The sequence below is a fragment of the Hyperoodon ampullatus genome (assembly GCF_949752795.1).
Source record: "Hyperoodon ampullatus genome assembly, chromosome: 8".
In the NCBI taxonomy this organism is placed as follows: Eukaryota; Metazoa; Chordata; class Mammalia; order Artiodactyla; family Ziphiidae; genus Hyperoodon; species Hyperoodon ampullatus.
The window spans coordinates 3,141,712-3,165,443 of record NC_136921.1 but is presented as its reverse complement, the minus strand read 5'-3'; the positions used below and the strand labels follow the sequence as shown (position 1 = coordinate 3,165,443).

The 23,732-nt window shown below is 51.6% G+C and overlaps 1 protein-coding gene across 1 annotated transcript in view; it reads left to right on the top strand.

The window, feature by feature from the left end:
* SCLY (selenocysteine lyase) overlaps positions 1-22,134 on the top strand; it is a gene marked incomplete at both ends in the record, with an annotated part of 28,275 nt that extends 6,141 nt beyond the window's left edge. The window contains 10 exons of the mRNA XM_079710503.1: positions 2,821-2,921; positions 7,598-7,778; positions 10,989-11,116; positions 11,297-11,461; positions 12,476-12,582; positions 16,198-16,234; positions 18,913-18,996; positions 19,465-19,564; positions 21,048-21,123; positions 21,981-22,134. Of these exons, the coding sequence (XP_079566629.1) occupies positions 2,821-2,921; positions 7,598-7,778; positions 10,989-11,116; positions 11,297-11,461; positions 12,476-12,582; positions 16,198-16,234; positions 18,913-18,996; positions 19,465-19,564; positions 21,048-21,123; positions 21,981-22,134 (1,133 nt within the window). The remainder of the gene's footprint in view (positions 1-2,820; positions 2,922-7,597; positions 7,779-10,988; positions 11,117-11,296; positions 11,462-12,475; positions 12,583-16,197; positions 16,235-18,912; positions 18,997-19,464; positions 19,565-21,047; positions 21,124-21,980) is intronic.
* Positions 22,135-23,732: the final 1,598 nt, after the last annotated feature.

Here is a 23,732-nt window from a genome sequence, read left to right as displayed (position 1 = left end):
CTTTAGATACGTATCTATTCATTAAAAGTAACAATAATAAATCCATTACATGTTAACTTTTTTTTTACGAAAAAGAAACTATCTTTTCCAAAACAGAACAAATTTAGTGAGAAGAATGGCACTGTTGTACATGTTTGAAAATCTTCAAGGTCTGGATAAATAGAAGATGTTTGGGTCCCATACCTGGCTCTGTATCCAGTCCATTGCAATATTCACATCACGTAGCCTCTGGAGGGCTTCCTTACATACCTGTGAGAAAATGAGTGTAAAAAAGGCAAATGATATCTCAGTATTATTATGAAAATAGCTTTGACTTTGTGGACCCCCAGAGTTCCCCAGACCACACTTTGAACACAGGTGATTTAACCAATATTGGTTGAGTACCTACTGCGTGCCGAGCATTGTTCCCGGTGAGGGAAAAACACAGAGCACAAAGAATTGTTGGGTTTTCAAGGCATTACTTTGGCCGCTTTGTGGAGAATGGACCACAGTGGGGTCTGTGGAGTTGGGGTCATGCCAGGGGAATATCCCAGCAGTGGCCTTGACCTAGCTGGTGGCTGGGGCAGGGGGAGGTGGGGTTGGATTCTGGATATTTTTGACCGCAGATCCTACAGGATTTGATAATGGGTTGGGTGATGGGGTAGGAGAAAGACAGGAGCTTTCACCCTGGTCCCCTGGAAGGACTGAGATGCCATTTACTTACTGAGAAAGGAAAGGCTGAGGGCCTTTGAGAAAGGAGCCAGTTTGGGGGGAGGGAGGCAGGCATTCAGCTTTTTTTGTTTGTTTGTTTTTGTTTTTAAATGTATTACTTATTTATTTTTGGCTGCGCTGGGTCTTCATTGCTGCGCAGGGGCTTTCTCTAGTTGCAGCGAGCGGGGCTACTCTTCGTTGCGGTGCGCGGGCTTCTCATTGCGGTGGCTTCTCTTGTTGTGGAGCACAGGCTCTAGGCGCGCACGCTTGAGTAGTTGTGGCACGTGGACTCAGTAGTTGTGGCTCGCGGGCTCTAGAGCGCAGGCTCAGTAGTTGTGGCGCACGAGCTTCGTTGCTCTGCGGCATGTGGGATCTTCCCGGACCGGGGCACGAACCCATGTCCCCTGCCTTGGCAGGAGGACTCTTAACCACTGCGCCACCAGGGAAGCCCCTGGACATTCAGCTTTGAATGTGTGTAGTTTCAGATGCCTGTTGGACATCCAGGTAGGGTGAGTGGCATCCAGAACAAGGTCTGGGTTGGAATTTTGGGCGTATGTTGATGTACAAGTTGTGGACATCACCTTCTTTTTTCTTGGGTAAACACTATTTGCCATAAACACCTAGGAGCCGAACGGCGGGGTCAGATGGGAGGTTGAAGTTTGACTTCCTAAGGAACTGCTGTGCTCTCTCCAAAGTGCTTGTACCCGTTTCTCTTCCCACTGATGTGAACGAGCATTGCATTTTCTCCACATCCTCCTGACCACTTGAACTGGCCATTCTCTTCATTTTAGCCGTTCCAATAGGTACATCACGGTGGTGAGGTAGCCCCCCGAATCCTTGTGTAGAAGGGTCTCCAAGACTTGTCGATAAGTGGAAAGGGAAGTTTTTGCAAACTAGTTTGTAAATTATGAAACCCATTTTTGAAAAAGAAAAAGAAAACCCTGTGAAATGCTTATATGCAGGTCTACAGGCACATCGAAACGGGCTCCGGGGGCTACACGCCACATGGGCCACCCGATTGTCCTGGGAAGGGCAGTGGGGCATGGGCAGGGGACCTGCTGCTGTGGGACCAGCCCAGCAGCCCCTCAGAGAGGGCTTCTCAGCAGAATCCTGGGAGAAGAGTGGGCCGTGAGCTGGTGGATGGGCTTTGAGCGGCACTCAGGAGGAGGTAACAGTGTACCGGGCCGGGGTCCTGCCCAAACTGATTGACATTTACTGCAGTCTTTTAAAGTATCACTGATTGAAAGGACTGGGTTTCCTAGACACCCCAGACCTTCATTGCTTGTAATTAGAACCTACACAATAGTCTTAAGGAGTGTGTGGATTACTTTGTATATTTATTTTTATCACATCGTTTTACATTTCTTTCTTTATGTATGTTTTATTATTTATATGTTTATTTTAGTGGTACCTGCTCAAAAATATTTTTTATAAATAGGACTGAATAGTCAAAAAAGTTTGGAGTCTACTGGTCTACAGACTAAAAATGGTCATCAAAATTTTCAGAATTCCCATCCCAGAGCCTTTCTTTCTCTGCCACATGAAGTTTGGTGCCTGTTTTCCTGCTCTCCAGTGAAACTAGGAGTAGCTGGGCTCCTAGCAGCTGTTTGAAAGCAAACGTGTCCCTGAGGCGGTGACCTTTCTCGTTACCTAGGGGACCGGCAGTATGACATATGGCATTGGGCTTTGTGTCGAGGGGTCACAAGTTCTATTTTTGCTTATTTTTGTTGTTTTGCAGCGTGATCTTAAGCAAATTATTCCACCCTTTCATTCTCCTGTCTTGACGGACGGGAAGCAAGGCAGATGGCCACAGCTTCCCCTCTCCTGTAGCATCGGGTAAGAAAGAAACCATGTCTCAGGGAATTTTAGGGTTCCCAGGCATCCTCCCATATTTGTTTCTGGCTCTTGCTAAGTTACTGACACCTCAGTAGTTTTCACTGATTTGCTGACATCTTACAGCTGCCCCTTGGCCAAGTGATTTCTGGTTGTAGCTCACGTAGGTGGAGCACGTTTTGTCTTAGAACTGCCCACTCAGATCTCTCGCTCCTTCATGTCTGGTTGTTCTTTGAAGCATGTGTTGATTGGACTTGGTGAAGCAAAGTTAATGAATTTCCACTTTGGTCCCTCAAGGTAGGAAGGCCAAGGAGATTATCAATGCAGCTCGGGAAAACCTTGCCAGGATGATAGGTGGGAGACCTCAAGACATGATCTTCACTTCCGGGGGCACAGAGGTAAACAGTCTCAACAGTCTCATGTTCTTTTAGCTGTAAATTATTTTTTTAAAAAAGTAGAAGGTGACTGCCTCTTGGTATTATTGTTTTTTAAAGAAAGAGTAATGCTTTGTCCTTGATATAATTAGCCAACATTTATCCTATAAGTGAATTCCAGGGGGCTGATAGGATATTTGTTACATAACGTATAACTTAATTTGCTTTGCATTGCTATTTCAATAAAGAGAGTTTCCCCTTCATTTTGGCCTGTAATCATTCCTTTGAATCCCACTAAGTTGCTTACCTTGTTAAGAGTGTGAGGTTTCCAGTCAGAATGGCCATCATCAGAACATCTACAAATAATAAATGCGGAGAGGGTGTGGAGAAGAGAGGACCCTTCTACATTGTTGGTAGGAATGTAAATTGGTGCAGCCACCATGGAGAACAGTACGGAGGTTCCTTAAAAAACTAAAAATAGAACTGCCATATGACCCACCAATCCCACTCCTGGTCATATACCTGGAAAAGACAAAAACTCTAATTCGAAAAGATACATGCACCCCAATGTTGATAGCAGCACTATTTACAATAACCAAGACATGGGAACAACCTGAATGTCCATGGACAGATGAATGGATCAAGGTGTGGCACATATACACAACAGAATACTACTCAGCCATAAAAAAAGAATGAAATAATGCCATTTGCAGCAACATGGATGGACCTAGAGATTATCATACTGAGTGAAGTAAGTCAGAGAAAGACAAATATAATGTGATATCACTTATATGTGGAACCTTGAAAAATGATATAAATGAACTTATTTACAAAACAAATAGACTCACAGACACAGAAAACAAACTAAGGGTTATCAAAGGGGAAACGGGGGAGAGAGAAATTAGGAGTTTGGGATTAACAGGTACACACTAGTTTATATAAAATAAACAACCAACAAGAACCTACTGTATAGCACAGGGAACTATATTCAGTATCTGGTAATAATCTGTAATGTAAGAGAATCTGAAAAAGAACATATATATAATGGAATCACTTTGCTGTACACCTGAAACTAACACAACATTGTAAATCAACTATACTTCAATTTAAAAAAAACACACAAAAGAGCTTGAGGTTTGACCCGATTTCAAAGGTACTTCTTTTTAAATTGATAGAAGATACTCAGTGACAGTGTGATGATGTCAAGGTGTCTACTCAATTAGTAATTCTCACCATCTCATTTCCTTATTGGAGAAGAAGGTCATCCACAGGTGATGTGACTGTCCACATAAAAAACCAAGAGACTCTGCAGCTAGATTATTAGAGTTAGTAAGTAAATTCAGCAAAGTTATTAGATAAAAAAATCAATTGTATTTTTATGTACCAGCAACAAACAGGTATTTACCAGAGCACCAAAAAATATCAAATACTTAGGAAATAAATCTAGTAAAAAAGCTTTTGTAAGACATCTGCACACACACGTTGGGAAAGGAATAGAAACATGACCGAGAGCCTTCAAAGAAGTTCTAAATAAATGCAGCATATACCATGTTCACAGATGGGAAGACTCAGTATGATAAGTATGTCAGCTCTTGCCAGATGGATCTGTAGATGCAAAGCAACTTCAGTCAAAATTCTGACTCTTTTTTGATGGAATCTCGCAAACTAATTTATATGGAAATACACAGTGCCAAGAATAGCCAAATCTTCAAGATTAAGAACACAGTGAATTGTTGTACTAATTAAGGCAGACGGTCTTAGGGCAAGGAGAGACACGAGGCCCGAAACAGGGCCATCCATACCTGGATGGGTCCTTGTCACGTGACAAGGCCTGGCCTTTGTGATGTTGAAGAGATGGATTTCTTTTTTTTTTTTTTTTTTTGCGGTGCGAGGGCCTCTCACTCTTGTGGCCTCTCCCGTTGCGGGGCACAGGCTCCAGATGTGCAGGCTCAGCGGCCATGGCTCACGGACCCAGCCGCTCGGCAGCATGTGGGACCTTCCCGAACCGGGGCACGAACCCGTGTCCCCTGCATCGGCAGGCGGACTCTCAACCACTGCGCCACCAGGGAAGCCCGAGATGGATTTCTTAGATAAAATACAGAAAACTTTAATCATAAAAGAAAAGGCCGATGAATTCTACCACCACCACCACCACTAAACGATTTGTAGTTCATCAGAGAACCTTGAAGGAAATCAGAAGACCAGCCTGACAGTGGGCGAAGATGGTAGAAAAATGGGCGAGAAAAGTGAACATGCACTTCACAGAGAAACCCCTGTGGTTTCTACGTGGGAGAAGGTACTCAGCCTCATTAAGTGGTCAGAATACAAAGGTAAACAACAACGTGGGTTGCCTCTGCCCACCCATCAGGATGGTAACAATTAAGAAGTCCAGCGACAGGAAGTATCGACAAAGGATGCACAGCAGCGAGCACGCACGGCGCTGGCAGGAGTGTAGGCTGGAAACCGTTCTGGAAGGTGGGTTGGCATCACCTCGTGAAGTCGAGGCCACGCCGCCCTATCAGCCAGCAGCTCCTCTCAGGTACGTACCATAGAAGCACGGGGCACGTGGGCCGCAGGGGCAGGCAGGACTGTCAGTGGTAGCGTTCACGACAGCCAGAGACTGGGGACAGTGCAGATGTCCCTCCAAGTAGCATGGACCAATATTCACACCTCTGCTGAAGTCCTGGGTGGAAGGGTACCACACAGTCCCCTGCAGCCGCGCGGAGGGATGGTGAGTGTGGAGCGGAGGGCGTCAGCCAGAGGCTGTGCTGAGCCGGGCCGGGCCGGGCCAAGCTGACCAGAGGGGAGGGGAGCTGCCACCAGGCCCCTGGGCACCAACCACCCCCCAGGACCAGACTCCTGGTGCCCCGCAAGGGGCTGCCCCAGCTGCCCTGTGGGCCATCCTGGTCTTGCCTGGGGCCAGGTGCTGAGGGGCCTGGGGGCATGTGGTACGTTTTTAGTTGTGACTGACCGGTTCCGACAGGCTGCTGTGCCCCCAGTGCCACCTGGGCGCTCAGCGTGGAGTCCTGTGCCCTTTGGTACCTGCAGGTGGAGGCGGCACATGGGAGGGGCCCAGGCACCTTTGTGACGTTCATGGTGGGTTGGCTCAGCTCTGACCTGAGGTGTGCGGCCCCCGAAGTCCCTCCTTTCCGGACCAGGAGTCGCTGTGTTTTCTGCGAGGGGGTGACCTGGGGCTTTCAAGGGCCATCCACCTTCAGAGGGACACATGCAGCCTTCCATCCTGGCCGTCTCCTCCCCATCATCTGGTTTGCTGTGTCTCAGACCTGGGTGAGCCCTGCCGTCGGCCGCCTCGTCCTCCATCAGGGCCACCTGTTGGACTCTCAGTGCCTTTCAAGTCCTCTGAGCACCGGCTGACCCTGTGTGGGTTCCTCAGCACAGGACAAGCAGCAGCCACCGCCTTCCCACTGGGCGGTGCCTTCAGACACGTGAATAGGTTGGATCTTCAGTTGAGAAAAAATTAATTCAGTCCAATTCCATTCATTTGAAGGTCAAAAAGAGGCAAAATAAGCAAAATCACTTAGAGATCCTTACCTAGGAAGGAAAAGCATAAAGAAAAGCAAGGAAACGATTACCATGCAAATCAGGGTGGAGGTTAGCTGGCATGGGGGTGGGGCAGTGATTGAGGGCGGGTGGGAGGTGTTCCCTGGTGTGGGTCATGTTTTCATCTTGACCCAGGTCACGGTTACTCAGGCCTTCACTGTCATACTTTCTCATGAAACTTAAATTTCTATTTTATACACTTTTCTGTGTATATGTTGTATTTAGCAATAAGAGAAAAGGTCCTTAAAAACAAAAATCTCCCACCCATCCCCTCAGTTATCCACTTCCTCTCCCTACAGGAGACCAGCATTGTTAGTTTCTATCGAGTCCTGCAGAGATAGCCTTTGCCTTAGAAACAGATTAGGTGTGTAGATTTATATATTCTTTTCTCCTTCCCTTTTTACCTCTTCAAGGATTTGGGGGATGTATAAGCAAATGTGTATGTATCTAGCCCTTTTTATACAAATTGTATGATGCTGCATATAATGCTCGCTACCTTTTTCCATTTAACAAGTGCCTCTGAGATCTCTGGCATCAGCCCTTAGGGCATTCCCTCTGTGCTTTTACATCTGCTTGGTGTCCACTTGGTGTCCACTGAACAAGTCCCCTTATGGATAGACGTTGAAGGGTTTCCTAAGGTTTTGCTGTTACGTCATTGTATACTTAACCAGTAACCTTTTACATCCATCATTTTGCTTCTGTTCAAGTGTAGCTGTAGGATCAAGTCCAAGAACTAGACTTCCTGGGTCAGAGGGACTGTTTGATAGATATGCCAGATGGCCCTTAACAGAGGTTGTGCCAGTTCACATTCCCACCAGCGATGGGTGCCTGGGCAAAATACTCTTTTTTGACAGATTCAGAAAATTTTTTAAATGCATAATGTTGCTTAACAAAAAGCCTGCGTAATCCACCGGAAACGAATTCTGTCATTTTTGAAAGTTGAAAACCCCCAAATCTTTGTAGTTAGGCCTTTCAGAAGGTGCAGCTCAGGAGCTGATTTTCTTTGAGACCATTTTTTTGTTTGGTTGTTTTCTTTTTAAATGTTAGCTACAAAGGAAACTACAAATGAGAGAGATTGTTACTCTAAGTCTCCCCTTAGGATAGTTTTCGTAAATGAATTTTCCGCTCTGTCTCTGCAGTCAAATAATTTAGTAATCCATTCTGTGGTGAAACATTTCCACAAAGTCCATGCCGCAGTGGGGGACCCGGCCGAGCATCCCAGCCCAGTGGAGGGGGCCCTGCCTCACATCGTCACCTGCACCGTGGAACACGACTCCATCCGCCTGCCCCTGGAGCACCTGGTGGAAGAACAAGTGGCCGGTGAGTGGGCAGCTGGCTGAGGTCCGGCGACCCGGGTGCCCCGTGAATCACTTACCCTCTGGCGCTTGGGCTGCCTGGCTGTGCCCAGGGGCGAAGGTTACAAGGCCTGTCCTTCCAGATTTTCCTTGAGGGAGAAATCAGTCACCAGTGCGTGGAACTGGTCATTTATCACCGCATGATACATCAGACTCTTGTACATGATATATACGTGCATATTTAATAGCATGCTTATAAATGCTAACCCGTGCTTTTCATTGTTTGATTTTAATGATTGAATGTTGGCTTGCACTCCCTCTGGTAGAAAGAAAAAGGATCCAATAGACATCAACTTCTGGTGGTAAAAACAAGAATAGGTGCACCCCTTCTGGGAGCCTGTTGTCTTAGTAGAGAGGAGGTGAGGGCCTCCCGGGGTGAGGAGAGCAGAGGTGGGGGGGTGGGTGCTGGGGCCCCACCGGGAGGTGCACCTGGCCAGGCAGTCTGAGGGGCAGGTGGAGCCTGCCCAGCAGCGGCAGTGGCCCTGGTTACTTCTGGTCCTTTCATATTTCCTGTGATGTGACATCTCAAGACACAGGGTATAGATACTAGCTTTTGAAAACGTAAGAGACATTTTTCCCAGGACAGCCAGGGTTGACCTCTCCTTGGAATAAGACTGGTTTTCTCCGAAGCATTTGCCTTCTTACCTAATCTGCCTGGAAACCTGAAGGGGAGGCAGGGAAGAGTGTTCTTATCTTAAAGATAAAGGAGGGCTTCCCTGGTGGCGCAGTGGTTGAGAGTCCGCCTGCCGATGCAGGGGACAAGGGTTCGTGCCCCGGTCCGGGAAGATCCCACATGCCACGGAGCGGCTGGGCCCGTGGGCCATGGCCGCTGAGCCTGCGCGTCCGGAGCCTGTGCTCCGCAGCGGGAGAGGCCACAACAGTGAGAGGTCCGCGTACCGCAAAAAAAAAAAAGATAAAGGAGTGTGCCAGAACTGCTGGGTTTGACTGTGAGCCTTGTTACCACTTTTCCCCTTTGACCACTGGAAAGGTTTTTCCTCTTTATGCACCACTCTAACTAAAAAAAAGTCAGGTCCAACTTTCTTGTTTAAACTGTCCTTGCTTTTAATCCCTGGTGCCTTTTTTTCTGTGTCTCAGGTACAGAGAAGGGCAACTTAATACATTGTTATTAGTTGCTGTTACATTTTACCTCTTGTTTAAAATTGTACACGTTTTTACGAAGAATAGACGTGCACCTAAAGATCACAGAAGGGCTTCAAGCATTCCTATAAAGTACAGGCTCTTCCCCGCCACCCCCAGTCCCGCCCCTCAGAGGCAGCCGCCCCTCAAGTCTGCCTTCAGGTTTTCTCATGGTTGTGGCATTATCACTTTAATTACTTCCACTTTAATACTTAATAACTTATACACATAATCTTCATTTCTTACTTTATTAACTCAAGCATCTATTTGTTGACTCCCTGGTATAAAATGGGGACTTGACCCCAACTGTCTCACACCCCTCCACCTCCACACTGTCCAGTTGTTGCTGTTGTTGTTTTTTACTATATATGTGTCAGCTTTATGGAGATGGAACTCACGTATGATACTCTTCACCCGGTTGAAGTGTGCGATTCAGTAGTTTTTAGTGAATCCACAGAGTTGTGCAACCATCACCACAGTCAATTATAGAGCATTTCCTGACCCTCAAAAGAACCTCGCATCTGTTAACTGTAACTCTGTTTCCCTCAACCCTGGGCAACCACTAATACATTCTGTCTCTGGAGATTTCCCCATTCTGGACTTTCATATGAATGGAGCCACATGATATGTGGTCTTTTGTAATGGGCTTCTTTCACTTAGCATCATGTTTTCAGGGTTCATCCACATTGTAGCCTGTGTCAGTATTCCATTCCTTTTTATGGGTGAATAATATTCACATTTTATCCATTCGTCAGTTGATGAACATTTGATGGACATTTGATACTATGAATAATGCCATTGTGAGCATTTGTATAGAAGTCTTTGTGTGGACGAATGTTTTTGTTTCTCTTGAGTATATACGCGGTAGTGGAATTGCTGTGTCACGTGGTAACTCTGTTTCACCTTTTGAAGTATCTGGGTGTTTAACCCTAACCTCTGTATTCCGCAGTAGCTGCACCATTTTACATTCCCACCAGCAGTGCCTGGGGGCTCCAGTTTCTCCATGTCCTCGCCAACATGTGTTAGTGTCTGTGTTTTCTGTAACAGCCGTCCTAGCGGGTGTGAAGTGGGAGCCCATGGGGGTTTTGATCTGTGTCTCCCTGAGGGCTGGTGCTGTTGAGCAGGTGCTCATACACTTAATAAAAAGGCAGAAGTCCTGGCCGGAGTTGCCTTTCCTTTGCTCCCCTTTGAGTCCCGTAGTGGATGCACCAGCTCTGCCCTTCTCTGGCTGCCCCGCACCCCGCCCACCCCGGAGCCCGCCTGCTGTCGAGGCCAGCGCTGCTGCCACCCACTTGCTGGGTATGAGGCGGGGGTCCTTGTCCGTCGGAACCTGGTCCTCTGCCTGCCTCAGCAGTCGGCCCCCACCCTGCCCTCCACAAGTGCACCCTGAAGGTGGGTGGCCTCTGGATCCTTTCCTACTTTCTGTGGAGTTAGTTTTCACCTATCAGTGTCCGGGGTGGGTTTTCCCTGATGCTGTTAGTCTAATGACATCATCTTTCTGTGTTCTGGGCATTGCTCAAAATTCCTTGTCCACAGGTGGTCGCCCTTATTGAGAAATATATCCGTTCTCTTGTTTCAGTGGGACCTTGAGGGGAAAGTGGGTGTGTTTGTCTTCACCATTTTGAACCCAAAACCTCGATTTGGTTACCTCTCGTTATTTTCCATCTGCAGTGTAGGATTCTAGGTGCCAGAGCAGCCCTGGCACACGGTAGGTGCTTAACAAAGGCTGGGTCAGTGCCGAGTGAGGGAAGGTTAAGTACTTAGCACCTCGAGATGCTCCCATGAACTGAGGGTGTCTCAGCTGCTTGCGGGTCCCTTAGAGGCGGAACAGCGTGTCCCCAGACAGCCCCCCAACTGAAGCTCATTGATGAAGCCTTCAAGCCAGTTGTCTGTGGGCGGGGCGATAAAGGGGGCTCATATTCCTTTTTCATAGTTTTCTGAACCTTTATGATAAATTGCTTTTTTCACTGTGTCTAAGTAAACGTTCCAGAAAGGATACTTTGTGGGTTTGACCTCATACTTGCATCTTATTCCTCAGAGGTCACCTTCGTCCCCGTGTCCAAGGTGAATGGGCAGGCGGAGGCCGAGGACATCCTGGCGGCCGTCCGCCCGGCCACGTGCCTCGTGACCATCATGCTGGCCAATAATGAGACAGGCGTCATCATGGTGAGTCGCTGTCCCTCTTAGGAAGATGGAGTGGGGACTCCGGCTTCCCAGCCCCGCCTCTTCTTTCCCCTGTTCTTCAATCCGGGAACTTTTTGGTGCATCCTCATTAACAACTCCTCATTTCTTTCGTTCCGTCTTCATCACATCAACACCCTCAGCCGTGTGTTTCTCCCTCTCCAGCCGGTGTCTGAGATCAGCCGGCGAGTCCGAGCCCTGAACCAGCAGCGGGCGGCGGGCGGGCTGCCGGGGGTGCTCGTGCACACGGACGCCGCCCAGGCCTTGGGGAAGCGGCGTGTGGACGTGCGGGACCTGGGCGTGGACTTCCTGACCGTCGTGGGGCACAAGGTGCGTCCATCCGCCTTCCTGCCCTCCTGCCGGGGAGACGCCTTGATGCCCGCGAGGCTCACCTGCGAGCAGAGCCCGTGGCCCCGCTCATCCTCCATCACCGGTGCACCCGGCGCACATGCCCAGCGAGGCCCTGGGTCATGGTGATGGGCAGACTGCAGCCCCGCCCTCGGCAGCTCAGACGAGAGCCCGGCAGAGCTAGGATGCCAAGGGCTGAGTGCCCACTGGGAATGCTGGGCAGCGCAGCCCATAGGGGGCAGGAGGGGAAGCCAGGCAAGGCCTTCGGGGGAGGTGGTAGTGGGAGGGGGAGAGGCGGGGTCGGGGGGAGGATGGGGGGAGTGGAGGTCACAGGTGGGTTTAGCCCAGGAGTGAGTGATCTCTGCAGCCCGGAGCGTGCGTGCAGACCCCTCCTCAGCCCACTCACCCCCACACCCAGGGACGGAAGATGGAGGGTTCAGGAATGATGGCCTCTCTAACTTGACTTAAAGTGTGGCTCTGCGTGTGAGGGTGTGGTTTTCACGGCCCTCATCTCTAGGGTGTGCTGGGGAAATAGTTAACAGTGAAGACCCTTCTGAAGCTTTTGCTCATCTTTCCAGCAGCTGACTAGAGCTGGAATATTTTTAGTAATTTCCCCTCAGCTGGTTCCCAAGGGAGTGAGGTGCTGGCCTGACACGGCGGCCCTTAAGATTTCTAGCTCATGTGGATGTGAGAGCGTGGAGTCCTCCGCAGGACGGCCCTTGGCCATCTCTCTCCCCAGCCCCTCCCCCTTCACAGAGTCTCCCAGTGCCGTGCAGGTGCTCTGCTGCCCCTGAGCTGGAGGCCAGAGTCCAGCACCTGCCCTCACCCGAAGCCTTCTGTGACCCCCGCGTGTCTGCAGTGGGGATGGGTGGCCACCTGCGGGACCGGAGGAGGTGGGCCCGGACGTCGTAGAGTATCTCTGTGGGCCTCTCAATACGTATACGGAGAAGGTCCCCAGAAGGTTCTTGTTGAATAAATGACTGACTTTTCTTTCAGTTCTATGGCCCCAGGATTGGAGCACTTTATGTCCGAGGGCTCGGTGAGCTCACGCCTCTGTACCCCATGCTGTTTGGAGGTGGACAAGAACGGAATTTCAGGCCGGGGTAAGGTAGAAGTTAAACGAGGTGTCTGGCCTGCTGGCTGTGTTGTCTGTATGTAGGGCAGTGGCTCTCCTGTCTCTTGGAAGCACAGTGATAGCACAGCGCTCTCATCTCCACTGAGTCAGACGTGGCTCCACTGGCCGGTTCTACACTTGGGACTCACAGATCTGCAGTCTCGTTGGGGATGATTCAAAGCAGATGAAGGAAGTCTCTTTCAGCTGCTTCAAAGCATCCAGTTCCTTTGGTTATTTTGGCCCAGCCCACCAAAGAGGTGCCACCGGAGCCCCCCGGCTGAGATGTGCTGTCCTTCTCTTGCCTGTGGGGTGAGCAGGGCCATGTAGAAGCACCTGGTTTCCTCTCTGAAAGCTCCTGTGTCCCCATGACCTGCAGGGGTGTTTTAACCAAGGAATGAGGTGGCACCAGCACCACACGTGTTGTCAGAAACTTGATAACAGGAGGAAGAAACAGACAACATGTGGTGAGTTCCCTAGGGTTTCTCTTGCTTCCTTTATTCCAGAATTAGAGCAGAAGAAGCCAGCAACTCAGAAACACCAATAAGGGCTGATGAAAAATGCCCAAGAAAGCCCTCTGTCTCCAGCCAGTGGACCAGGGAAAGGAGAGCCTAGCAATACAGAGAACTTTTAGACAATACTTGCTTTTCTCCAGCCAGTCACCATGGTAAACTGCTGCCACCCCCACCTGTGCCACAAAGGAGAGTCGGGAGCCCAGACTTCACCCACACAGGCTGTGACAAGAGCCCCACGCCCCTTCTGTGTCAGACAGGGCCTAGTGAAGAGCCAGGACTTTTGCCCCACCACAGTCGTGCACCCCACCAAGGTGTCAGTGGAGACCACGTGGGCACCCTGGGCTTCCACCCATACCCATCACTAACAAGGTGAGTTCTCTTGGATGTTGACACAGGCCGAGGAGGGAACCTGGACGTCTACTCCCGCTTGGCAGTAGTCGGTTGGCACACTCCTCCTGCCAGAGGAAGGTCAAAAAAAGACAGCTAATACGGAAGGGTTAAGAAACATCCAGACTCATAATGACATAGGGCTGTCCAGGTTTCAACTGAAAATCGCTCATCATACTGAGAACCAGAAAGATCTTAAAGAAAAAAGACGATCAATAGATGTCAACACTGAGATGACAAAGATGTTAGAATTATCTGATAAGAGATTTTAAGGCAAAAACAATAAAAATGCTTCAATGAGCAATTATGAACACACTTGAAACAGAAGAAATAGAAAGTGTCAGCAAAGAAGAAGAAGATGTAGAGAAGAACTAGACAGAAATTTTAGAACTAAAAACTACAACAGCCAAAGTAAAAAGCTCAGTGGACAGGCTCACCAGCAGAATAGGGGCAACAGAGGAAAGAGTGAACTGAAAGAACAATAGAAGTAACCAATATGAAAAACAGGAAGTAGACTGGAAGAAGATTGAACAGAGCCTCCGGGGACCTGTGGGACTATAGCAAAAGATCTAACATTCATTTCGTTGAGGTCCTGGAGGGATAGGAGAAAGAGGGTGGGATGAAAAAGAACTTGAAGAAATAATGGCTGAAAACTTCCCAAATTTGGCAAGAGACATAAACCCACAGATTCAAGAAGCTGAACAAAACCCAAACAGGATAAACCAAAAGAAATCTACCCTAAGACATAAAAAGTAAACTTCTGTAAATGAAAGACAAAGAAAAATCTTGAAAGCAGCCAGAGGAAAGAATAAATAACACCTTATCTATAGGAAAAAAATAATTCAAATGACAGTAGATTACTCATCTGAAGCCATGGAGGCCAGAGGAAGTATGCAAAAATTTTCAAGTGCTCAAAGAAAAGAACTGTCGAGCCAAATTAAAAACACAGCAGAAATATTCTTCAGGAACAAAGAGGAAATCAAGGCATTCTCAGATGAAGGAGAAAACTAACAGAATTTGTCACCAGAAAACCTATGCTAAAAATGACTAAAGAAGTTCTTTACACAGAAAAGAAACAGTAAAAGAAGGAACCTTGGAACATCAGAGAGAAAGAGCATGGTAAACAAAAATATGGGTAAATAAAATAGACTTTCCTTCTCTTCAGTTTTCTAAATTATGTTTGATGGCCTAAGCAAAAATCATAGCACTGTCTGATGTGGTTCAAAATGTATGTGGAAGAAATATTTAAGATAATTATATTATAAATGGGGGAGGGTAAAGGTATGTAAAAGGAGGTAAGGTTTCTGTTCTTCACTTGAACTTCTGAAAACTGTTTAAGTAACCCACAGAAAGGTAGGAAAAAGAAAACAGAGAAAAAATAAAATGGAAGACTTAAGCCTGAACAACAACAATTACATTAAATGTAAATGGTATAAATATACCAATTAAAAGGCAGAGATTGGCAGAATAAAAATTTTAAAAACTCATCCAACTATATTCAGTCTATAAGAAACTTGCTTCAAATATAGCAAGAGGCAAGTTGAAAGTAAAGGTTGGAGAAAAGTGTATCAAACTAACATTAATCTAAGGAAAGCAGGAATGGCTATATAACATGAGATAAAGGAGACTCCAGAGCAAAGAAAATAGAAAATTACCGGGGATGGGGGAGGCAGGGGGAATTATATAATGATAAAAGAATCAGTCCACCAAGAGACATAGCAATCCTAATGTGGATGCACTAAACAGTAGAGCTGAAAAATGTGTGAGGAAAAAAAACCCAAACTAAACTGAAAGGAAAAATAGACAAATCCACAATTATAGATGGAGACTTCAACACCCTTCCCTCAACAACGGATAGAACAACTAGACAAAAATTGACTAAGGTATAGAAGAACGCAATAACACCCATCAACCAACAGGATCTAATCAACCTGTTAGGAACACTCCACCCAACAACAGCAAAATACACATTCTTTTTTTTTTTTTTTTTTTTGCGGTACGCGGGCCTCTCACTGCTGTGGCCTCTCCCGTTGCGGAGCACAGGCTCCGGATGCAGCTCAGCGGCATGGCTCACCGTCCCAGCCGCTCCGCGGCATGTGGGATCCTCCCGGACCGGGGCACAAATCTGTGTCCCCTGCATCGGCAGGCGGACTCTCAACCTCTGCGCCACCAGGAAAGCCTGAAGAGTTGTTTTTCAGTTTGTTACATCAGTGTATGGGAACCACTGGTCTTCGGGGGTGTTCCTGTCCCCTCCTGCACAGCCCCCCTGAACACACACACTACGCCCCAAGTCTCTAGTAACAAAAGATTCATCCCATATTACAGTTGAGAGGCTTCAGCTGAAACATCAGCTGAAGGGAACGGGTTGGGGAGTGAGTTCCTCAGACCCTCACCTGGTTTGGCAGGGAGACCAAAGATGGGGGCTCTGGGGCCTGCAGTCGGAGGAGGGCTTTCTCCTGGGTAGGAGGCGGGTCCAGGTAGAATTGTCACTTGGACACCTACTGTATATTGCCCACAGTGAGCCATGTTTACTGTCTCTGGGCGATGACGAGGGTTTGGGGGCTGGCAGCTGCCCTTGTTTAGGAAAGATGTTGGTGTGACTGTTTTTATTTGAACACCTGACTTTCAGATACACAGGATTCCTTCCGGGGATGTTTGTTAATCGCTTTGCATGGAAATAGGATTGAATCCCTTGTCTCTTACAGGACAGAAAACACCCCGATGATTGCCGGCCTTGGGAAGGTAAGCCTTGGTGACCTCGACAGCTGAAGCCGTTGCGTTGTCCATCGATGTCTTCCTCCTGTGTTTCCGCCTCACTCTCACACCACTGCCACACTCACCACACTTCTGACACCAGATGTGCGGGGTTGGGGGTCCCCACCCAGCAATTCTGTGGCACCAGCTGAGTTTCCTACAATTCAATTCTGACACTGTCTACCCAGAGTTAGTGTCAGAGCCCACAGGCTAAGGGCTCAGTTGTGGGCACCCACAGCTTCAGATGCCAACTGTCACCTGCACTTGTGACCAACCACCTGTAAATCAGAGGTTCCCATGGCCCCCTCCTTGAGTTCAATGTATTTGCTAGAACAGCTCACAGAACTCAGAGAAACTAGATTACTGGTTTATTATGAAAGGATATGATAAAGGATACAGGTGAACATCCAGAAGGAAGAGAAGTGTAGGGCAGGGGATGTGGGAAGGGGCTTCCATGCCCTCTCCAGGCACCAGCCTCCTAGCACCTCTGTGATCAGCAACCTGGAAGCTTTCTGAACCCGCATTGTTGAGGTTTCCATGGAGGCTTTGATCAGTCATCAACTCCATTTCCAGCCCCTCTCCCGTCTCTACAAAAATTCCAGGCTTCTAATCAGGGGTCGGTGACCAGCCCCTATCCAGGAGCCCACCCAGGGTCGCCTCATTAGGGCAAAAGACACTGTCACCCAGGAAGTTCCAAAGGATTTAGGAGCTCGGCAGCAGGAAGCAGAGCCCAAGACCGAATATTAGAATAAAGGCTGCTCCTCATGCTTAGGAAATTCCAAGGGTCTCAGGAGCTCTGTGCCTGGTCCAGGGCGGAGACCAGAGCGCATATTTTCTGTGATCTCGCATCAGTTTCCCAGCAGCTTTAATAGGTTTCCTGGCTTTAGGAGAGATCACGTTCATGATCCCAAGAAACAGACCAACATACGAGGAAGCTTGAAGATGCGCTTTTTAAGATCTGTGGAGTGGGTTTCATACGCTTAGCATTTAAAAGGGAAGTATCTTTTCTCAAGTCTCTCCTAATATTAAAAGCAATGACGTCATGACCACAGGTTTGCTCATCCCCTGGGTCCAGTTACCCCCCCGCCCCCGAGGTGGGGACAGGGGCAGCTTCTTAAAGGTCTTCCTGGTGAGGATTAGATGGCGGCGCAGCAGCAGCAGCAGGCCCCTCCGCTCCCTTCTGCAGCCGTGACCCTTTCCTCGCTCCTGGCTTGCACCTTTGCCCAGGCCCTCTGGCCCTGCTGTCACTGGGGTGGGGGGCACACCATTGTCGCCCCTCCCCTTGCGCAGCCTGGCCCTCCTCGCTGTGGTCTGGCTCGGGACGCGCCCCGCGCCCTCTCCCCTGGGAGGTGTGTCCTGGCCCCCCTGGGGCGAGTCAAGGTCTCCCCGCTGCCTTCCACCCCTTCCCCGTGTGCCGGCTGGAGAAAGGCGCCCCCCTGCGGCTGCCCCCTGCCCTGCCCCCTCACAGTCCTCTGCCAGGGTGTTCCTCCCCCAGCCTTGAAACCCGCCCTCCCCTGGTCCTCGCCACTCCAGCCTCTTCCCGCGTCCTCCGCCCCGCGGAGCAGCCCGCACGCACTCCCACCCCCTCCCGTTCTCCGGACACCTGCTCTGCTCTGTAGAAGCTGGTCGAGGAGGTCCCCATGTGACCTCCTGCAGCTGTGGGACCGCTTCTCCCCCCAGAGGTTCCTTCTCTGCCTCCTGGGTGCTGGCCTAGCCTCCTCTCCCTCTCGCTGTGCTCGCCCTGTCCCGTGGCTCTGATGCCAGCCTGTGCTCTGGTCTTGGACTTGACGTCTCAGGGCAGGTCCTGACCTGCTGGGAGGCCCGCGTCCCACCTGCTTCCTCAGCGTGTCCTCTGAGCCCACGATGTGTCCTGCTCTCTCTCCTGCATCGTGGGCGTCTCCCCCTGTGGTGCCTCCTGCCACCCAGGCTCTCAGCTGAGAAATCTAGGAGGTGCCCTTGATCTGCCCTGCCCCGTCCCCCGCACCTGATGCAGCAGCCGGGCCTGTCTGTTCAGTCTCCACGAGAGGTCCAGGACCTGCCTCTTGTACCGACTCTAGGCCAGGTCATCCCCGTCTTGTGTGTGGACGCCTCATCCATTCTCCACGTAGCCTCCAGTTCTAACACACACATCAGAGCAGCTCACCCCTTCCTCAGAATCCACGTGCATCTGCCTTGTGTTCAGGCTCAGATCCCGCCTGTCCTGGGGCCTCTGGGGCGCTGTCCCCCTCGCGCACTCTGTTCCAGGGGCGCTCGCCTTTCCCCCTGCAGGGCCTTTGCCTGGAATGCCCTTCCCCGCTGCCCCGAGTTCCCGTCACGGCGCCCACCCGTCGGTCTACCGTGGTCACCTCTTCCCTGGTGTGTCTGTCCCTGGGATGGGTGTGCCTTCAGGACTGGGATTGCCTTTGGTCACCGGCTAGGGACTCTCCAGTGCCTGGGGTATCCGGAAGCCTGAAAAAGGAAATTCCTGTTAACAAGTGGAGGGGACTCGGCACTTATCCCGGCCCCGGTCACTCGGTCGGCGCATACTGTATATGTGTGAGGTTCCAGAGAATGAGCAATTTGAGGCCATGTCACCTGTCTGTCTTCGGGGAGAATCCCCTCTGCTGCTTAAAGCTGTCTTGCTCCCCTTGCTTTACCGTAACTGAGGGGCCCTCCTGTGTCCCTAGGCGGCTGAGCTGGTGGCAGAGAAGTGCGAGGCCTACGAAGCCCACATGCGGGCTGTGCGCGACTACCTGGAGGAGAGGCTGGTGGTGAGTGCCCGTGGCCCAGAGCTCTGGGGACAGCGGGGCCGAGACCCCCAAGGAGGGCTGCAGACCAGGCGACTTTCTTACAGACACATGACAGAAATACCAGAGACGGAATATCTAAGGGTTGTGTGAAGACGATCCAAATGCATTCAGAAGTTGTTTCTCCCAATTACCTTTGCTGTCCATAGTCAGTCTCCCTGACTATTATCAGTAGATGCTTATCAGTAAGATAATCATTCTGTGTGTTGAGGGTAAGGGTTTTTTTTTCCTGCCACACCGTGTGGCTTCCGAGATCTTCGTTCCCCAACCAGGGATTGCACCCAGGCCCTCAGCAGTGAGAGTGCAGTCCTAACCACCGGACCGCCAGGGAATTCCCGAGAGTGAGGTTTTGTTTTCCAGAAAGTCTAAAGTTCAAACAGTTGTGGGGAGGGGGCTTCAAAGATGTTACTGCATCTTCTGTTAATTTTCCAGGCTGAGTTTGGTGAGAGAATCCACCTGAACAGCCAGTTTCCAGGCACTGAGCGACTCCCCAACACCTGTAACTTCTCCATCCAGGGACCCCAGCTGCAAGGTGATGACTGCCCCCCAGCTCTCCCTGGCCGGGGGCTGGGCTGGGCTGGGCTGGGCACAGCTTGAGCTGTGGGGAGGCGTGGGCACTGGCCGAGGGCAGGGTCACCCCACCAGGCACTGTCCCGTGGTGGTGGGGCCCTGGGCACAGCTGCTGACCTGCTCCGGGTGCTAAGGCCCTGGACACAGCACAGCGGCGCTCAGCTCTCACAGGGTCCTAGCCCCACCCCAAAGATGTAAGGGACGGAGATAAAGTGAACTGAATTTTAGGCTAGTTGGTCCATCTTTGCGATTTTTACAAAACATTTTATGAGGGTCAGGAAAGTAGAGGCAACCAACTGAAAACTGTCTCAGAGTCAGGCTGAAGTGCAGATCTGTGGGCTTCATTAGTACCCACGATCTCTGCCTCCCAGCTGGAAAAGTTAGGGTTAGGGTTAGGATTAGGCTTGGGGTTAGCGTTAGGATTAGCCTTAGGGCGACTCGTACCCCAGACGCGCGTGTAGGACTTGGCTGCCCGGAGTCCCTGAGGCTTGAGTCCAGGGTGTAGAGCGTCCTGTTTGTCTGGGAGGAGATTACGGTGGCCCCGAGAGCACGGGAGAGCCGACCTGAAGGGCAGTTTTCACCTCTTAGAAGAAGAGGTCGTTGCCTCGTGGTCACTCTGAGAAACGGGGCAGCGTGTTTGGACCATGAAGAAACCCTGGGGTGGCCGTCACCGGGGCTGAAGTGCATCCTCATTGGGAAGGAAGCACATGGCAAACTCTCCACATCTCCCTGCTGTGGGAAGGGAAGTTCCTCCCTCTAGTGTCTTCGCCCCTTTTTCTGGGGGCAGACTTTATATTCTGTGATGACCTGTGTTAATTTAAATGAGACAGGCTGCTCGTTTTAATTAAATTGGCAGTCATCGGTGTTGGGGTTTTTTTTGTTGTTTATGTTTTGGGGTTTTTTTGGCTGCGCCACGTGGTTTGTGGGATTTTTAGTTCCCCGACCAGGGATCGAACCCGGGTCCTCGGCAGTGAGAGGGCAGAGTCGTACCCACTGGACCGCCAGGGAATTCCCAACATCGTATTTTTTTAAATCTCTGTGCCTGTGAAGGAAGAGGGCAGTGCCTCCTAGCTTAACAAGGACAGCTCCCAGTGTCTCTCCCTTTAGAAGACGGAGACGCCAGGTTAGACGTTATAACCAGGACAACACGTTATTCGGTAAGGCAGCTCGTCAGGATTCTGCGTTTCCTGCCAGGCAGCTGACGGATACCACATTCTCAAGGCCAGTCTTACGAGGCCGAAGCGTATCTGCTTTTCTGCAGCCAAGGGGCAGAGGAAGCGCTTCCTCTGGGACCTGCTGTGCTTTCTCTCACCTGCCGTCAGAGGGACCTGTGCTCTGGGATTCTGTCAGGTGGTACGAGGGAGGGAGCCTCCAAACCTGCAGCAGGGAGGAGAGGCAGCCCCCACCTGGACTCCACCTCAGGGGCCCTGTGCTCTGTCTCCTAGGCCGCGTGGTGCTGGCCCAGTGCCGGACGCTGCTGGCCAGCCTGGGGGCCGCGTGCCACTCGGACCATGGAGACCGGTGAGTGTGCTCTACACGTACTTGGCCGCGGCGTCCAGGGCGCATCCGGGCTCTAGGTTCGGGCAGCTCTGCAGCCTAGCAGGGACGTGGACAGTGACCAGACGGCGCAGGCCCTCGGGAGGAACGAGTGGGAGCTGCAGCCTACAGGGGCCTCGGGCTGGACCCGGAGACGGGCAGCAGGGCTCCACGTGAGGCGGGGAGGGGAGGAGGGCCGGGCTGCGGGCGCCCACTTCGGCCTCGAGAAAACCGGGAGCTGTGACCAGATTTGGGTTCAGCTCACGCCCCCTGCCAGGAGCAGGCGGAAGCGGGAGGGGAGGGTGTGGAGCCGCGGGCATGGGCGTCGGGAGCAGCCCGGCTAGGGGAGGAGAAGGGGGTTGGGTTTCTTGTGGGGCCCGCAGGCGGGGGTAGAGCTGGATGCGGCCACCTGGGCTCTGGAGAGAGCAGAGCTGTGGTCGTGACGAGCGACAGGCCTCCGTTCGAGGCCAGGGCGCCGGGACTAAACTCAGCACTGACTTGGGCGGGCCGCAGCCTCCAGTGTCTGCAGGAGGCCGTCCCTCTGCCTCGCGTGTGGCTCTGCGTCCCCTCCGGGAACCGAGCCCGCCAGCTCCTTGGAGACGGGAGTTGCCACTGTACCCCGGGCTCCGGCTCTCGGGTGCAGGGGCCGACGGCTACCTCTGTGCTCCCGGGGTCAGGGTCTGTGCCGGGGCGGGCCCGGCTGGAGAGCAGGGAGGCTTTGAGCCGGCCCTTGGTGACGGTGGGCCAAAGAGTGTGCGTGGCCAGTGGGGAGCTGGCCGAGGACACGCGGCAGCCCGGGAAAGCCTGTGTCCTGACGGCTGGCCCGTCGCCCCGCCCCACAGGCCATCCCCGGTGCTGCTGAGCTGCGGCGTCCCCTTGGACCTGGCCAGGAACGCCATCCGGCTCAGCGTGGGCCGCAGCACCACCCGGGCCGAAGTGGACCTCGTCGTGCAGGACCTGAAGCAGGCGGTGGCCCGGCTGGAGGGCCAGGCCTAGTGCCCAGGGCGGTGCCAGAAGGAGTCTTCCACTTGTCCCAGAGCATGTGGACTCCGGGCTCCCTCCCGTCCCTTGGTCAGTGAGGGAGCGGGTCTGCTGGACCCACAGACGCCACCGGTGCTGAGGGGCCCAGGACAAGATGCCCTCGTGGGACCGTCCCTGTCACTGCTGCCCAGTGGCACCAGTTGGATTAGAAACGCTTTAGCCGCGTCCACCCTCCCCTCTGGGAAGTGGGGCGAGCTTGTTATAAGCACGCCCTTCCTAGACGGTGGCATTTTTATCCGAAAGGTAAAATCCTAGTATTTATAATTGATTGTCAGCTGCTCTCATGGAAATAGGAGACCTGGTTTTTGGCTGCTGTCCCGGCCTCTGTGCACCTGTTGGCTGAGAGGTCGGTCCCTCCTCACCCTCATGGCCCTTCTCAAGCCCTTTCCAGAGGGTGGGGGCCCCTGCGGTCAGGCCCCCTCCCCGCTTGGCGTCCCCCCGCCTCCTGGGCCTGCCCATCCTCCTGATCACTTGGTCACTCGGGCCATCGACCACTGGGCGCCCTCTCTCCGTCCCTTCCATTCGATCATTTACTCAGGGTTTCAGCTCAGCCATCAGAGTCACGGGCGGCAGCGCCTGCGTGATGCTGGCTCATTCCCAAGGCGGAAAATCGTTCATCCCTCGCTCAGCTCCCATCTCAGTTGTATTTGCAGGAGGATTCTTTGATCTTCGCAGAGGCATTGTGGTGTCTGATTCACATCAAATGTCATGTCTGTGGAGACATTTACATAGGAGTGGTTTTTTTTTTTTTAATTGAATAACACTTTTAACGTGCGGTTGAAAGGTGCAAGGAACTTCGTGATGGCACTGAGGAAACAACCGTCAGAAATTAGATGAACTAATAAAAGCTTCCAATGCTTGTTTTGGACATTTTGTGGTTCTTCTAGTGGGTGCTTCTCTTGGGGGCAGCAGTGTGTCTGCGCCGGCAGTGGGGTGGGGTCAGACCCCCTGCTCACTGCATAATCACGCTTTAGCTTCAGGATCTCGCGACTGTGTCTCTGGGAGCTCTAGAAAGTAGGTCCCTAACATGCAGCATCCTGCTTCCGCCAGGCAGAGGCTGTGGTGTCCCGATTCCCCCAGCAAAGAACTATGGGTGTCCAGCCCCACGGAAGAGAACAGTCTGAAAAAAGATGCTTGGCAGCTCTGAAAAATGCACTCGGGACCTTTAGCTGCAGCCCCAGAGACTCTCGGTCAGGGCCCTGTGCCCGTCACCGGCCCTGGGGAGCAGCTGCTGTCCAGAGGTTCACGGAGCCTCCAAGGCCAGCTGAGGCCAGGATCCAGCATAGATTTCCCAGGGGCCAGGCAGGCCCCCAGCTCCCAGTGGGTGACAACACGTCCCAAACACTTAAGGTCCCCAGGAAGGACTCCACTTGGATGGGTCTGCCCTCCTGTGAGAAGGGTCTCCCAGGTGGCCTCCCGTGGCCCAGCACAGCCCTCAGGGCGGCTGCCCCCAGCCTGGGGGAAGCAGACGCTCAGGAGCCTACCACTTTCTGGAAAGGACACGGTCACTGTGAACACCCGCTCGACGCGGGAAGTCCATCCCAGCCCTCGCT